At 44.2% G+C, this 15,851-nt stretch overlaps 2 protein-coding genes across 6 annotated transcripts in view; one reads left to right on the top strand and one right to left on the bottom strand.

Moving 5' to 3' along the window:
• LOC141789539 (lysine-specific demethylase 4A-like) overlaps positions 1-15,851 on the top strand; it is a 64,737-nt gene that overhangs the window by 14,465 nt on the left and 34,421 nt on the right. The gene's annotated exons all lie outside the window — the stretch shown is intronic.
• On the bottom strand, positions 5,806-12,919 carry LOC141788761 (zinc finger BED domain-containing protein 4-like). The gene is made up of 6 exons (XM_074667819.1): positions 12,853-12,919; positions 12,615-12,759; positions 12,274-12,505; positions 12,061-12,183; positions 11,588-11,761; positions 5,806-5,934 (listed from the first exon to the last, which is right to left on the bottom strand). Exons 1-6 carry the CDS (start codon positions 12,917-12,919, stop codon positions 5,806-5,808), a joined length of 870 nt encoding a protein of 289 aa, XP_074523920.1.

Here is a 15,851-nt window from a genome sequence, read left to right as displayed (position 1 = left end):
CTCGGCCTCCATCGCTACATTGGTATCTCTGGCACTGCCCTCTGATGGTTTCAATCTTACCTTACAGGGACGACCGAGTTCATAGCCCTGGGGGACACTAAATCCCGCCCCCACACGGTCACCTGCGGGGTCCCCCAGGGCCCTGTCCTTGGTCCAACCCTCTTCATCATATACATGCTCCTCCTCGGTTGTGTCATCAGCAGGCATGGAATACAATTCCATTGCTATGCTGATGACACTCAACTCTTACTTCAAAGTTACCCCCTTCTCCACCTCCCCTTCCTCTGTCACTCAACTGGACTCCTGCCTGCAGGAGATAAAGGCTTGGATGAGTGAAATTTTTTTACGGCTGAATAGCTCCAAAACGGAAGCTATCCACATTGGTACCCCTCACCAGCTCCATTCCTCGGTCATTTCCTCAGTCTCCTTTCTCGGGCACAGCTTTCCCCTTTCCCTTTCTGTAACTAATTTGGGGGTCAGGTTTGACCCCCATCTTAGCTTTGAACATCACATTACTCACATCTGTAAAACCTCCTTCTTTCACCTCCGTAACATTACCAAACTCCAGCCGTCTCGCTCCCGCCCCGCTGCAGAGACGGCTCATCCATGCCTTTGTCTCCTCTAGGCTGGACTACTGTAACGCACTCCTCATCGGGATCCCTGGCAAGAGCCTACAAAGGTTCAGTATGTTCAGAACAGCGCTGCCCGGGTCCTGATGTGGGTTCATAAACGTGATCACATCACCCCCATCCTTCGCACACTGCACTGGCTACCCGTTCACCTCCGCATAGAATTAAAAACCCTCTTTCACACCCACCACTGTCTGCACGGTGCAGCCCCACCTACCTCACTGAACTCCTCCACCCAGACACTTCAGCCAGAACCTGGTCAGGCCAACTGCGCCAACTGCACCGTCTGCACCCGCCCAGGACTCGGCTCAGGACGATGGGCGACAGGGCCTTTGAGGTTGCTGCTCCACGTCTGTGGAACACCTTCCCTGATCACCTCAGGGCTCCACAGTCTGTGGACTCTTTTAAAAAAGGTCTTAAAACTTGAAAGCGCGAAAAAGTTTTGAGCCATTTGGTTAATCCTGTGCAATAACTAAAGCCCTGAACTGCTCCGTTTCTTTATTTCAGCAGGAATACTTTTTAATATTCAGTTTGCCTGCGTGATAAAAAAAAAAACAGAACAAAATATGCTAACTCAAGATGTCCAAGCGAATATCGGCAAAGTACGTCAGCGTCTACGCTGGGTCCGCGAGACACTCTCCTAAACCACAGACTTTTAACTACTTTTAACTACTTTTTACGGATTCCCTTCTTCTCTTTTTTAACTACAACATTGTTTTCGATATTTTTAATCGTTCTGAGGACAATCCGGGCTGAACCAAGCACTGAAAACTGTGTTTCCTATCCTGCGCGCCAACTCTCCACAGGACCCGGAAGAGTGGGAATTTACAAATCCCCTCAACTCTGGTTTTAAATGGCTGTGTGTGTGGGCTGCAGAGAGAAAAACTCACGGTTGGAAGAGAAGCTTAGTCGTCTCCAAAATGACCTCCGCGAAAAGGACAGGCTGTTGGAGGGATTTATCTCCATTGCCTCAGAACAGTCCAAGCACATATCCCTGATGCAGGGCTCGAGGATCACCGGTCTGTCGCCCTCAGCACTCGCACCACAGCTGCTCTCAGCCTCTGCTACCATTCTACCCTGGATGGCCTCTCTCCACTCCCCCAGCAGGCCGATGGAGGGCCCTGCGGCCGGGGCGACAGCCTGCTCCCCCAAGCCGCGGCACAGCGCTGAGGCGGCGGGCTGTCACTCCACCTCCCCCGCCACGGATCGGGACGGGGTCAGCGGCGGCATGATGCCCCTGGTGCTAGCCTGGAAGACGGGCTCCCAGCACATCCTGCCCACAGCTCTACCCCGAAGCCGCAGGCAGAGCCAGTCTGGTCTAAGGTGGTGCAATGCGGCTGGAGGCCGATCGCTGCGAGGAGAGCTTCGTCACCACCACGGCCCCTCCTTCTCCAACCGCTTCTCATCCCTGAAGGATGAGGCTCCGGGCTCCACCGCTGATCCTGCCGCTGGAACACCTCATCTATCCCCAACAGACCGGGTAAGGCGGCTCCCTCCTCCGCTACGCCAGCTTCCTCCTCCGCTGTGGCGGCTCCACGGATGCCCAGCACGGACCAGGCTGCGCGACCCACCTCGACCGGGATACTCCGACGCCGGCTGCTGAAGGAGGCCGGCTGCTGAAGTAGGCCGTCTCCAGGCGCTCGGGGGGGCTCCCCCGGCGTCCAACACCCCCTTCCCACCTGGTCCATCTGCACCTGTCGCAGCACAAGTGGAGCGCCTGAGAGCTGGGGGCTTCAGTGCGCGCTCCTCACCTCCGCGTCCTCTCCTCCCCCCCACCACGCTGATCATTGGCGATTCAATAACCAGGTACATCAAATTTTTTAATGCCATCACTCACTGCTTTCCTGGTGCCACCGTTACTGTCATCCTGGTGAACTCCTCCACCTTCTCCCCTCCCTTCCTTCCTCTGTTTCAAAGACCGCTGTGCATGTGGGCTCAAACGACACATCCTACAAGCAGTCTGAGGTCACTAAGACTGATTTTAACTTGCTTTTTAACATTTTAAAGGATACTGGAAAGACAGTATTTATCTCTGGCCCCATCCCCACACTCGGTCGCGGAGCAGAGCGTTTTAGCAGGATTCTTAGGCCCCGTTTACACGACGCCGAAAACGGTCGATTCCGCAAACATTTCGTTGCGTTTTGGCCTTCCGTTTAGACGAGACCACGTTGCGTTTTCAGTGAAAACGCAAACTTTTGAAAACGCTCCCCAGAGTGGAAAGATCTGAATCCGCTCCTCCATCCAGCTTCGTGTAAACACAGAGCGGAGCGTCTCAGGGTGAAACGCTGACGTCACCGCATGCGCACTCGCAGTTTAATGTGAAGGCTCCGCGCTCAGCCACATTTCCAGTTGAGCCAGTAGTTGGCGGTAATGCGCGTTATGGTTGGATTGCCGACCGTCTCACACAACAAAACGGCAGAAAAAGAAAGAACAGAAGAGGAGACTTCTCCTCCTGGAGTCGTATGAACGCGGATCGTTTTCACGCCGTCCTCATGTAAACGCGGGTGGCTTTTGAAAACGCAAAGGGAGAATCGTTGCGGGAGTCTCCGTGTAAACGGGGCCTTAGCCTCCATACCTGGCTCCAGGCCACTTGCCCCGCCCACAACTTCCATTTTATTGACAATTTTAATCTCTTTTGGGACAGAGCATCGCTTTTCACACATGACGGGATCCATCCCAACAGGCGGGGTAGCCAAATGCTGTCATCTAGCATTCAATTCAAGATCCACTCCTCACCTGTCTGACAGTCTGCACTCAGCAGCTCATTTTCTCACACTCAGGTCACTCCCTCCCCCCTCCTCACAACAACATCTGGTCACCCCAAAGCAGTCCTGTTAACCCCGCCCACTCACCTGCCCATTCCCACCTGCCCCCGCACCCCCCACAGTGAATCCTTTATCCCAGTCCACACCACCTCCTCACGTCCTCTCCCCCGTCCAGTCAGAAACTGTACCCCCTCCAACCCCCTCCTCATCCACATTCCCCTGCTCCCCTGGCTACCCCGCTCTGCTTTTAACAGTAAAGCTGTGAACTTTGGACTTTTAAACATCAGATCAATCAACAACAAAACCTTTTTATGCCATGATTTCATTTCCCAAAATAACCTGGATTTTTTTGTTTTAACAGAAACTTGGCTCACTTCAGACAATTACACCTGCCTTATTGAAGCCACCCCCCCTGACTTAACTCACCTCCATCAACCCCGGCTGTCTGGTCGGGGAGGGGGAGTGGCGGTCATTCACAAGCAGGCTTTTGAATGTACCCCCATCACCTTCAGCACTTTTAATTCCTTTGAGCACCTTGCTTTTATTTTTAAGTTGAAAGACCCTGTTTTAGTTTTAATAATCTATAGACCCCCCAAACACAGCACTGTTTTTATCCATGAGTTCTCTGAGTTATTATCCCATTTTGTATGTAATTATGACAGTATTCTTATTTTAGGTGATTTTAACATACACGTCTGTTGTCCCTCTCAGCCCATGACTGTTGATTTTATTGAAATTCTTGACTCTTTTAACCTTACCCAGGCAATACAGGAACCAACCCATGCAAAAGGACATTGTCTAGACTTATAGTGTGTCCCAAATCGCATACTTCCATACTGTGTACTCAAAATTTTCAAATTGAGTGTACTAAGCATACTACATACTCACTGGCTTAGTGCGCAAATTTTGAGGGTGTAGTGCTGTCCCAAATCGCATACTGCCGAGCGCCGTACTTACCGGGAATGATGACATGATGTCGACCTCTTCTTCTTCTACGTCTAATTGTGACCGGCTTCCAGCGCGTTTCCGCCAAACACCGCCACTATTTGCCAGCAAATTTTCAAAGCCTTTTCAGTAGTATATTAAACACAGCTAATAACACGATCAGCGGTGTAGAGTTTATGAATGGGGGTCGGTGCAGCTGACTGAAGCTACCAAGAGAGCTACCGGGGCGCTGTGGCAGTTAAAATACATCCACAAATTAAATGTCTGAGTGGTGTTTGAAAGCAGAGGGAGTATTTCCCTCTGCTTTCAAACACGCTGTGGTCCAGCCTCTTTTAAATAAACCAAACCTTGACACCTCTGATTTTAACAATTTTAGACCAATTTCAAAACTTCCCTTTTTATCCAAACTTTTAGAGAAGATGGTTTCGACACAGCGTTTAAGTTTTTTGTCTGATAATAACCTCTTTGAGAAATTTCAGTCCGGTTTTAGAGCAGGTCACAGCACTGAGACAGCCCTCCTCAGAGTGACCAATGATCTTTTAGCAGCAGACAGAGGGGTGGGCTCAATTTTAATTCTTTTAGATCTCAGTGCAGCCTTTGATACTGTCGACCACACCATTTTAATTGAGCGTCTTAAAAATTGGGTGGGTATCAGGGACACTGCACTTAGCTGGTTTCAGTCTTATCTTTTAGAGCGAACCTTTGCGGTCACCATGGGCAGCCACAGCTCCTCTTCTGCTGCCGTTGCCTATGGTGTACCGCAGGGTTCAGTTTTAGGTCCAATTTTATTTTCCATTTACATGCTGCCCCTTGGCCAACTAATTCAGCACCACCAAGTCTCCTTCCATTGCTACGCAGAAGACACACAGATATACCTTCCTCTGAGACCTGAGGACCCACAGGGCCTAGCTGCTGTCATGGACTGCCTCAGGGACATCAACAGTTGGATGGCAGAAAACTTTCTTCAGTTAAATAACTCAAAATCCGAAATAATCCTCTGTTCCATTCAAAACTCCCCCCTCATACAGTCTAGCCTTGGTCCACTATCAGTAAACATCACCCCCTCTGCCAGAAATTTAGGAGTCATTTTCGATTCAGACCTCACCTTCTCCACCCACATCAATAAAACCATCCAGTCCTGTTTCTTTTATTTACGATCCATCTCAAAAATAAAACAAATTCTCACCCCTCCAGACCTCCTAAAAGTCACCCATTCATTCATTTTCTCCAGGCTCGACTATTGCAACTCCCTCCTCCCCGGTATGAATAAAAAATCTCTCCATCGCCTCCAACTGGTCCAGAATACAGCAGCTAGGCTTTTAACTGGTTTTAACAGACGGCATCACATCACTCCAGTTTTGGCCACCTTTCACTGGCTTCCTGTGAGTTTCAGAATTGATTTTAAGATTTTATTGATTACTTTTAAAGCAATCATGGGGCTGGGCCCCAGTTATTTATCTGAGCTTTTAGTCCCCTATGTGCCAGCCCGCAGCCTTAGATCCTCTGGTGAAGGCCTGCTGGTCGTTCCAAAGTCGAGACTCAAAACTAAGGGTGATCGAGCTTTCTCCATCCGAGCTCCTCGACTTTGGAACGACCTGCCGGAGGAGATAAGGCATGCGGAGTCTGTTGCTTCTTTTAAGTCCCTTTTAAAGACTCACTTTTACAGACTTGCTTTTATGTGCTGCCGTCTATTACTGTCTTTTACCATTTTTAATGTGTTTTATCTCCATCTTATTTATTTATTTATTTTATTTTATTCATTTATTTATTTATTTTCTTTTTTTTTTTTCTTTTTTTTTTCTTTTGGTTAATTTATTAATACTATTATGTGTTTTTATTTATTTATTTACTTTTACTTATTTAATTGCGTTTCCTATACTTGCTGATTTTATGTTTTTTATGTTTGGTCCTCATGGTCTCTCTTTTTAGACTGCATGGTTCTTGTATTGTCTGGGTTTCTATTAAGTACTATAATTTATGGAAAGGACCGTTCCACCCCATGTCCTTTTACACTGCACTGTTAGTCTTATTTGAAACTGTGCTTTTTGTTTTTATTTTATTGTGCTCATTGTTTGTTTGTGTTTTATTTGTGCTGAATGCTTGTAAAGCACTTTGTAAACTTTGTTTTAAAAAGTGCTATACAAATAATACAATTATTATTAATTATTATTTTATTTCACATTGCCTTCCCTGGCTGATTTTATTGTTTGACTGTCTTTTACTGTTTTTTTTTTTTACTGTTTTATCATTGTTTTTATTGTTTTATTTTTTCATTTAATTGTGCACTTTGAGTGTGCGTTATAAATAAAATTCATTATTATTATTATTATTACCCCCCTTACTTGGTTTAAATCATACCTCTCTGGTTGTGCTCAGCTTGTTCAAATCAAAAAGTTCAGATTACGGCACACCCCACCCACCACTGGCATTCCTCAGGGCTCTGTCCTCCTAATTAATTATCTCCTACCACTTGGTCTCATCTTCCAGAAATTTGGAATTCACTTTCACTGCTAAGCTGACTAAACCAAGCTCTACCTCTCCTCCAAGCCTTGCTCCATCCTGCCGTCCTCATCCCTCTTGGACTGCCTTGCTGAAGTTAAATCATGGTTCACTCACTACTTTCTAAAACTCAACAATACCAAAACCTAAGTCCCCTTTGTTGGCTCCAAACAAACGCTGGCAAAATCGCCCTGCTTTTCATTAACCACTGACAACTCCATAGTCTCTCCTTCGCCCACAGTAAAGAGCCATCTTCGACAGTACCCTATCTTTCGAAGCTCAAGTCAACAACATCACTCAGTCAGCATATTTCCACCTTTGCAGTATCAACCATCGCTGCCTGTCTCTCACACCCACCAGCACTGTCATCCTCATCAATATCCTGGCCACCCACCGTTTAGACTTCTGTAATACCCATCTCTCTGGTCTACCACTCAAGCTTCTCCATAAACTCCAACTGGTTCAGAACTCAGCTGCCCATATCATCACCAGAATCCCTTTCTTGCAAATCACATCACTCCTGTTCTTTACCAACTGCACTGGCTACCAATCAAATACCGCACTGACCACAAGATTCTGCTCCTCATCTTCAGGGCTCTCAACCTTGCACCTCCATACCTATCTGATCTCCTTCACACCAGTCACGTCGCCAGACAGATTTCACCAGGGCACGTGCCCCAGTAAAAATTTCACCAATACGTTCACGTTCTGGAGAATACCAGAACGTCCGGTTGGGATCATCAGTCGCCTGGTGTGTTATAATTAAAACGGTGTCTCGTTGGCCCTCAATACACAGTTTTTAGAGAATTTAAAAAAGTATGAATGCGCCTTTTAGTTAATTAAAACTCAGCACTCCTGAGTAGCCCAGCTCCTTCTTTTCCACATAATTTCTCTAAATGTTTCTAAATTTATCCTCAGGTTTTCTGCATCACTTATTATTCATGATATATGAGCAATCTGTAAAGGATCAAGCTCCAAATGCAGTCTACTAGTGCAACTATTCTCTACCTGTGGGCTGAGGCCCAAAATTGGGTCTTAGAGCTGTATTCAGTGGACGGTGTATAAATCAGGTAAAAATGTGTCAGGAGAAGACACTTTGTGTTTTACTCTGTTGTGCTGTAACAAGCACATATTAGCTGTTCTCTCAAAATCTTGATGTATCCTTTTCATCTTGGCACAGACATAAGGATTTTCCTATGATGAACCTTTGACTTGAGATATCTGGAAAACAACTAACATGAATGTTATGATGAGAAACATTGTAAGATTAATGGATCTGTGATCTCCTCTCACTATTGCTGAATCTTTGTAAAATTTTCCACTTTTTATGCATAAAATGTGTTTTCTTTTATCTGAGGTCCAAACTGCCGCGATATTTCATTAAACAAATTTAAGTGGTTAATCTTTTTGAGATTTGGGTCATGTTGACTGTTGAGATGATCAGAATAGGGCAGGAAGAGTTGACTCCTCACTCTGTTTTATCCGAAAGTGTCAAACATAACTGTTTCCTTCCGCTTCTTATATTAGCTAAGGGAAATCTTTTATACATTTCCATTAACAGGACAGTCACCCTAGAACGTACCTTGTCTGACAAATCTGTCATCATTCTGGACATCAGTGATCATCCACTGGTGGCCTTGAGGCCACATCAGGCCCTCCACAGCCCCCAGAATATTATCAAGTTTAAAAATGTGAATGGATTTTAGTTGGAGTCTAAAAAGTATATTTCTTTTCAGTGATTCCCTACAGCTGTAAATGCAGCCCCTGAAACTATTGGGTCTGCTTTATAGAAATCCACCTACCAGCCAACATTCAACCAGGAAAATAATAAAACTTAAGTCAGTTCTGGACAACATGACAGACCAGAGAGAAACAGCTAAGATAGATTCGAAAGGACCTGAAACTGAAACTGTAGGACTCAGGACATGAGTTTGGACTTGACTGTCTTGTATGGAGACTTACTTGTGACTTGTATAACAATGACTTGGTTCCGACTACATGTGGCTACAGGTAATATATTACTAGAATAATTAAAGCTGCTGAAAGAGGCATCGTGTCATTGATCCATAACGTTAGCCAACACAGCAGGAGAGGTAATACAGCAACAACAACAACAAGCCTTCAATAGAAATTAACTGTTAACATATTTTATGAGAGAAGTTGTCAGTCTCATTTCTTAAGTAGCAGAATGTGACCATGTTTGAAAGGCGTTAGTCTTCTGACCTTTCTCACCACAGACCTATTTTCATGCCTGTATGTTTCAGTTCAGCAATAGAAAACAAAACAAGGCAAGCATATAGTGAGATTTTTTTTTCCCTGACGGTTCAGACTCAGCCCCCAATGCCCTCAGTCTCAAGAAATGCCCCTGATGGTGTATATAAGCATTCATTTAGGCCGAAAATATAATATCAGAGATTTGAACATGACCGACTGGACAGTGCTGGCCCGACAGCCTGACCGCTCCCACGATAAAATGACCTTGGTATTTTCAAAATCCTGGCTACAGCCCTGGGCCAAATGCATTACTGCAGTACATTTCAGGTGGTTAATCAAAGATCTTGACAAAAACATAGTCTGATATGATTGAATAGTTTAAACAAAGTTTATTTGTTTTCTGATGATAAATAAGTGCTGAATATGTTTTTTTTCTCGTGCACTTTGCGTGCTCTCATGAATTCTTTGTGCCCCAGGCGTGCCCCAGTACAGTATCAGGTCTAGTGACGCCCCTGCCTCACACCAATACACCCTCTAGGACTCTCCAATCTTCTTCCTCCATGCTCCTGGCCATACCTTCTGCACGCCAATCTTTAATGAGTTCCTGAGCTTTCAGCCGTGCTGCCCCCAATCTCTGGAACTCTCTCTCTCAAACTATCTGGGATATTAGCTGTCCCTCTTCTTTCAAATCCCAGTTTAAAACTAATTTGTTTCAACTAGCTTTTTCTGGCCATCCTCACTTCTGCTCTTTGTTGTTTTAATGTAATTGATTGTTCTCGTTTTTATACTTGTTATGCAAAGTGACCTTAAGTGTCATGAAAGGTGCCCACAGATAAGATGAATTATTATTATTATTATTATTATTATTATTATTATTGTTTTTATTTTTATTATTATCATTATCATTATTTATGTTGTGTGCAACATTGCCGAAGAGGAGTTGCCGTTCACCAAATTTAAACAATAAATTCTAAAAAATGATGATAAAAAATGGATTAACATCAATTCAGTTCAGTGAATAACTTAAGGAACAGGCACTTTGTTTTGGAAATGTTTTATTTTTCTTCGTGTTTGGGTTTAAAATGTAATGTTTAGTTTCAGCTCATTGAACCACTTTAAACACTTTACACATTTTCTTTTCCTTTTTAGTTGTGTTTCAAATAAAGACGAACATTTCTCTATACCTTATTCTTGTTTAAAAATTATGAACATTATATTACAGTCATGGAAAGCGATAAAAAGGTGACATGATGGCATTTAAGGTGGCACTATTACTAAATTTTGTGCTGGTGCTGTAGTAACTTTTCCCTCCTCGGGATGGGCCCCTAATTCCTCTGCCTAAATACTTCATCACTAAATTTTCTAATACCTTGATCTGAGACTACTGAGGAAGAAGATGCGGAGTCCAATCAGCCAAGGAGTACAGTCAGTCTGAATCAGAAAACTTTATTCAAAACAAGCCATCTTGAACAAAGTGAGCCCCCTAGGTCCTCTAAACCTCTAAAAACCCCTAAAAACATTAAGGAAAAAAAACCCTAAAGACCTTTACAGACCCTGAAAAACTCTCCACAGACCCTTAGAAAAAACCTCTCCAAAAAAACCTCTAAAGCAAGTCAGAAGCAGCTTTTTTTTATATTATGGTGTGTGGCGTTCCAGATGATCTGCAAGACATTCCTTTCCAAAGTACAACATGCTAATTGGCTGTTCTTTTCTGAGCAACAGAAGCTATCCTTCTCGGGTCCACATTTGGAAGGTGTGCATCGGTAGTCAGTTTTGAGTGCATAATAGAAACTCTTGTTGCATCCTGAATTGGAGCAGGCTCAGGTTGCGTGTCCTCAGATGTGTTTGTGTTGTTTCTGTCATAGCTGGCCCTGGACCTGCATGTCAGCCAACATTTCAGGAGGGAGACAGGCACGACATGATGATGTCTTCATTTGTCAGTCAGAAAGAGGAGATCTTTAAATGTGAAAATGTTACTCAGAATCCGGCGATCCTTTAAGGTCTTTTTGATCTAAACAGCAACATTATAACACTCGGCAAACTCATCCATTGGGCAGTGTTCAGCTTTATCCCCTGTACTCTTGAGGACACTGAGATCACTGTCTGTCTCCTGTCATTCCGTTACTTATGATTAGGGCTGGGTAAAAAAAAAAATATTTCAATACCAGTACCAATACCGATACCTTGACTTTGATACCAGTTCCTGAACAATACTTTTTTCGATACTGATTTTATAATATCAATTCTAACAAAATGAAAATTGCATTACACAATACTTTTCGCATCTTGGGTTTTATTTTTCCAGTGTAAATGAACACTTGAGAGCAATGTACAGTTCTGTACATATTAAGGACTCACTTAACAGTTTTTCTTCAAAAAAATCAACATGTCTGCTTTTTCAGGACACAGACAAGCCCTTTCCTGGCTGATGGTGTCCCCAGCAGTAGAAAATGTTCGCTCTGAGGGTGTGGACGATGCTTGCACACAGAGATACCTGGCAGCCAAGTTTGATAACATTGGCAGAGTGTCCCTTACATTCCACCACCATGTCACTGGATTCACTGAGGACAGGGTAGATGGCAGACCTCTGTACCGCTGTATCTCATCCTGAGCCTTCTCTGTAATGGTCATAGTGTCCTCTTGTCTTATTTCAACTGCCATGTCTTCATCAGCAAATAGCTCTTCGAGGGCAGAGAGCTTTGGTTTCTTCTAAAAACAACAAGAAGAAAAGACAATCAGGGTAGCTTACAAATTAATTTTGTTCTAATAATGAAGTAGGAGGGAAAACAGGACAACTTTGTATATTTTTATTTTACCAGTGTTGCTACTGCAGTAGCACAGTCTTCTTCAGATGAGTCGTCATGGTCACCAGTTGTCCCTTCAAGCTCCTGATCCATCTGCTGGGCCTAAATCGTTACACCTTTATTCTGTATTCAATAAATTATGGAAGTCATACAAAATGATCTACAATGGAGGAGGAATAAAATACTACTACTACTAATAAACACCTCTTTTGAGCTCCGACTCATCAGCTCCTCTTCTAGTCTGGTCCACACTTCGTCTGCCACTTTAGTCTTGAATCTTGGGTCCAAGGCTGTGCCCTCCTCCAAGAACTGCCTGATGCTCTCATCCTGCAAGACAACAACAGAGAATAGTACTCATGTTTCTGAGTATACTTAATGGAATAAAAACTGCATCATACAGGATTGTATACTGCATACTTGGTATCGTTGTGAGAGGTCACCCCAGATCTTGTCTTTGATGGTCTGTGTAAAGGAAGAGTCTTCAGCAGTTACTGTGAAGTGGTGCTGGAGTTTACCCAAGATGGGCAGAATCTGGCCCAATGTTGGACTCCTTTCAGCAGAGATGCAGATGGTTGAAGTGTAGAGTATCTTCATCACCCTGACAAACTCTTCTGCCCTTCTATAGTCATCATCAGAAAGTCTCTCCAGTCTGAAAAAGACAAATTGCTTTGTTAGTAAGAACACAGCCCAGCCCACAAGTTCACACTGATAAAGTAATAAGGTTAGGTTAAGGTCTATGTCCTCCTGATCTACAATACCTGTCCCTCTCCATTGACTTTTTTAACCGAGGGTCCATAGAGGCTGCCTGGATGGCAGGAAACTGCTCCAGAAATCGCTCCACCATCAAGAACAGGCTGTTCCACCGGTTCCGAACATCCAGAATGACAGCATGTTCCGGCAGACCTATGGACAGACAGTGTATTGTCTATTTGAAGTAATAGTTTAATAATTTGTTTAGCCATCAAATCTTGCTCTTAGTCTACACTGACTTCTTACCGAGAAGACGCTGCTTCTCTTTAAGGACAGGTTTAGCCAAGCTGCACCGCTTTAACCACACCAACATAGCCCGGATTCTTCCTGCCCACTTTGAGATGGAAGGTATAGTGTACAGCTTTTGAGCAGCAATGTTAAGAGTATGGGCAAAGCAGCCAACTTTTCTAATGCTCATTTTTTTAACCGCTACATCCATATTAGCTGCATTGTCCACGGTGATGGCTACAACTTTTTCCTTTATATTGAATTCATCAAGAATATCCCCTATTTCCTCGGCTATTACATGCCCTGTCTGTGATGTGTACACTGCCCGGGTATGCAGGATTTTCTCCTTCAGGGTACCCTCTCTTGCGTAGTGAACTGACACAGTCAAGTAGTGGTCCTGTGCCACGCTGGTCCACCCATCCGCGGTCACAGCCACATCCCTGATGTCTTGCATTTCTTCCTTGACCTTTCCCTTCTCTACTGCATACCATGCAGGTATGAGTGTATTTGACAGCATGTCTCTGCTGGGGGGCTGATATCTGGGATTAAGGGCTCTTATCATCTCCCTAATTGACATCAAAACACAAAACATCATCAATAACATAGTTATATTCTTACTGCTTCAAAAAACATCTGGTCTGAGAGATAAAGGATTAACTGATAATCACTATCCAATATACAGCTTACTTACCTCCACCATGGAGCCTCCACTGTCGAAAAAGGCAGCAAACCTTTAACAATAAAGTGTGTGACTGCCCTGTGGCACTCGGCTTGCCTTTCTTTTGTAAATTTTCCTTTTTCTGCTAGTGTGAATGGATTCACACTAGCTGGGCTTTTCCCCCTCACATTAGGGTCTGAGGCTGTGAAGATGAACAGAATAGTGAACGTTAGGCGAGTTTAACCAGCCTACCCAATGGTGGAGCACATTTGAAAAGCTGAGCGCCGTTTTTTACTGCCAGTCTTAAGTTAGCTCTTCATTTAGCTGGCCACATAGCCATAAAACGAAGCTGCACGCTAATATCTTCAAGCAGCGTTACATGGGTCCCCGTTAAGTTCACCGTGCAGTGCAAATATGAAGCTGCAGTCACGTTAGCTTGACAAATAAAGAAGTTGGGCGGATAAAGCTGAACGTAAACTTGCCTGATGAAATCCCAGACACGGCGTCGTCCTCGGTACTCCCGGATGAAGCGTAGCCTGGTGGTAAACCCTCCAGCTCTGTAACGTCCACAGGCTGGCATGATTGCTGAGAGGAGGTGGGTGGCTGTGGCCCGCTCGTCTTGCAGTCGAACACAGAGCAACTTTCCGCTCTTAAATTGATTCCGTGGACGGTTAAGTGCTTCATTAAATTCGTGGTTTTGCCTGACTTAGCAGCGATGATTTTTTGGCATATATTGCACTGTGCCCTATTGGCATCAATTTTGTTAAAGTGAAGCCACGTTTTAGACCTCAGAGGCATTTTTTTTTCCCTGTTTGACGACACGCTACACTACTGCTGTAAACACTGCGAGAGGGGGCGTGTGATCAGTATGTCTTCCTGCATGCGGCATTCACGTGTAGTGTCACAGCCAATCACAGGCCACTTCATCCTAGGAACCGGAACATGGAACCGAAAGACAAGGCATATTTTGATACTCATTAATACCGAAACAGTTCGGTCGGTGCCAGTAAAGAACCGAAGTTCGGTACTCAGCCCTACTTATGATTCTGTTTACTCCTACCCCAAAGCTGAGAGGGCAGGAGGGACAACTGGCAGCTAAGTTTAAAGTACATTCCATAGTATAAGTAAGATGCTATACAATTCTTGAGTTTTTTGGATTGTCCCTTAAAAAAATAATACAGCATCGCAGCTGAAAAAAAAAAGTTTGGTGCATGGTGAAACCAACACTGGGTAAGGGTAAAGGGTAACCTCTGATATTCAAAGCTTCTCTGTAATGCCTTAAAATGATTTAAAAAAGAAAATACATGTAAACTAATGACAATGAAAGTAAAAACTTTAAATCTCTCCTGCCTGAGTTCATAAAAAAACATCACATATGCAGCTTCTCCTCTAGAAAGTGAAATCAGGGTTTTTTACTGCAGTAACTGACCTCTGATTGCAGGGGCTGTTTTCTATGTAAGTGAGCAAGGTATGTTTTGAATGGAGATGGCCTGTTGTTGCAAACCTCTTTCTCGCAAAGGGCATTTAGGATTTGAGTAAGTAACATAAGTTTGGATAAAGTTACCCCGCAATTACTGACCTCTGCGTTCTGGGGGCTTTCAGGATGTGAGTGAGTAACCTATAGGTTTGACTAGAGATGGCCTCTACCTACAAGGGGCATTTTGGATTTAAGTGAGTAACACGCAGGTTTGAATGAAGGCGGCCTTTAGTTACTGACCATTTCCTTCCAGTGGGTGTTTCTGATTTGATTGATTAATACATGGGTTTTGATAGAAGGTGGCCTGTAGTTACTGACCTCTGCAATCTGGGGTGGTTTAGGATTTGAGTGAGTAATATATGGATTTGTAAGGAGGTGGCCTGGAGTTACTGACCTCTCCCTATCAGGGGGCGTTGATCAGTCTCAGTATAATGACTTAAGAGTTGAGGGGACAGCAGAACTGCCAGGAAAATCCCAAGGGAGGGTGGTACGTTACAGCCACTTTTATGGTAAATCCATAAAAGCAGCCCATGACACGTCACTTCACCATCACGTGACGCTTCTGACAAAGACCCCGCAAGAGGGTTGAAACTGGTAAAGCAGGTAAACAAACCTCGCTGTCTTTCAAAAAGAATCCTTTCAAACAGTATAAAACTAACAAGACAGTATGAACCTTTTCAAGCTATTAATATAGATTACTCCTGAATGCTATTCTCAGCTCCCAGATTGGGTCAGGCAGGACCAGAATGATTTATGTCTCATTGGAATCTCCATGACAACGCCACGCAGGCTGATTGAGTTTGGAAGAGATAGAGATCTGTATTTTTCTCTGCTGAAAATGATTGTGAATAATTTTGTAGTGATGGTGGACACTGGAGCTGA

The sequence above is a fragment of the Halichoeres trimaculatus genome, unplaced genomic scaffold (genome assembly GCF_033239565.1).
Source record: "Halichoeres trimaculatus isolate MK-OKI-2021-1 unplaced genomic scaffold, fHalTri1.1 fHalTri1_scaffold_4, whole genome shotgun sequence".
NCBI lineage: Eukaryota > Metazoa > Chordata > Actinopteri > Labriformes > Labridae > Halichoeres > Halichoeres trimaculatus.
Note: the sequence above shows the minus strand (reverse complement) of the source record. Positions and strands in the feature narration are given on the sequence as shown.

What these genes read in the sequence shown, in the direction of transcription:
- LOC141788761 (XM_074667819.1), bottom strand. Translation starts at nt 12,919, where the DNA reads ATGTTGGTGTGGTTAAAGCGGTGCAGCTTGGCTAAACCTGTCCTTAAA. An exon ending in TGAGTCGGAGCTCAAAAGAG is followed by an intron (nt 11,762 to 12,060) that starts GTGTTTATTAGT and finishes TGTTGTTTTTAG; the next exon opens with AAGAAACCAAAGCTCTCTGC. An exon ending in CAGTGACATGGTGGTGGAAT is followed by an intron (nt 5,935 to 11,587) that starts GTAAGGGACACT and finishes CTCCTCCGGCAG; the next exon opens with GTCGTTCCAAAGTCGAGGAG.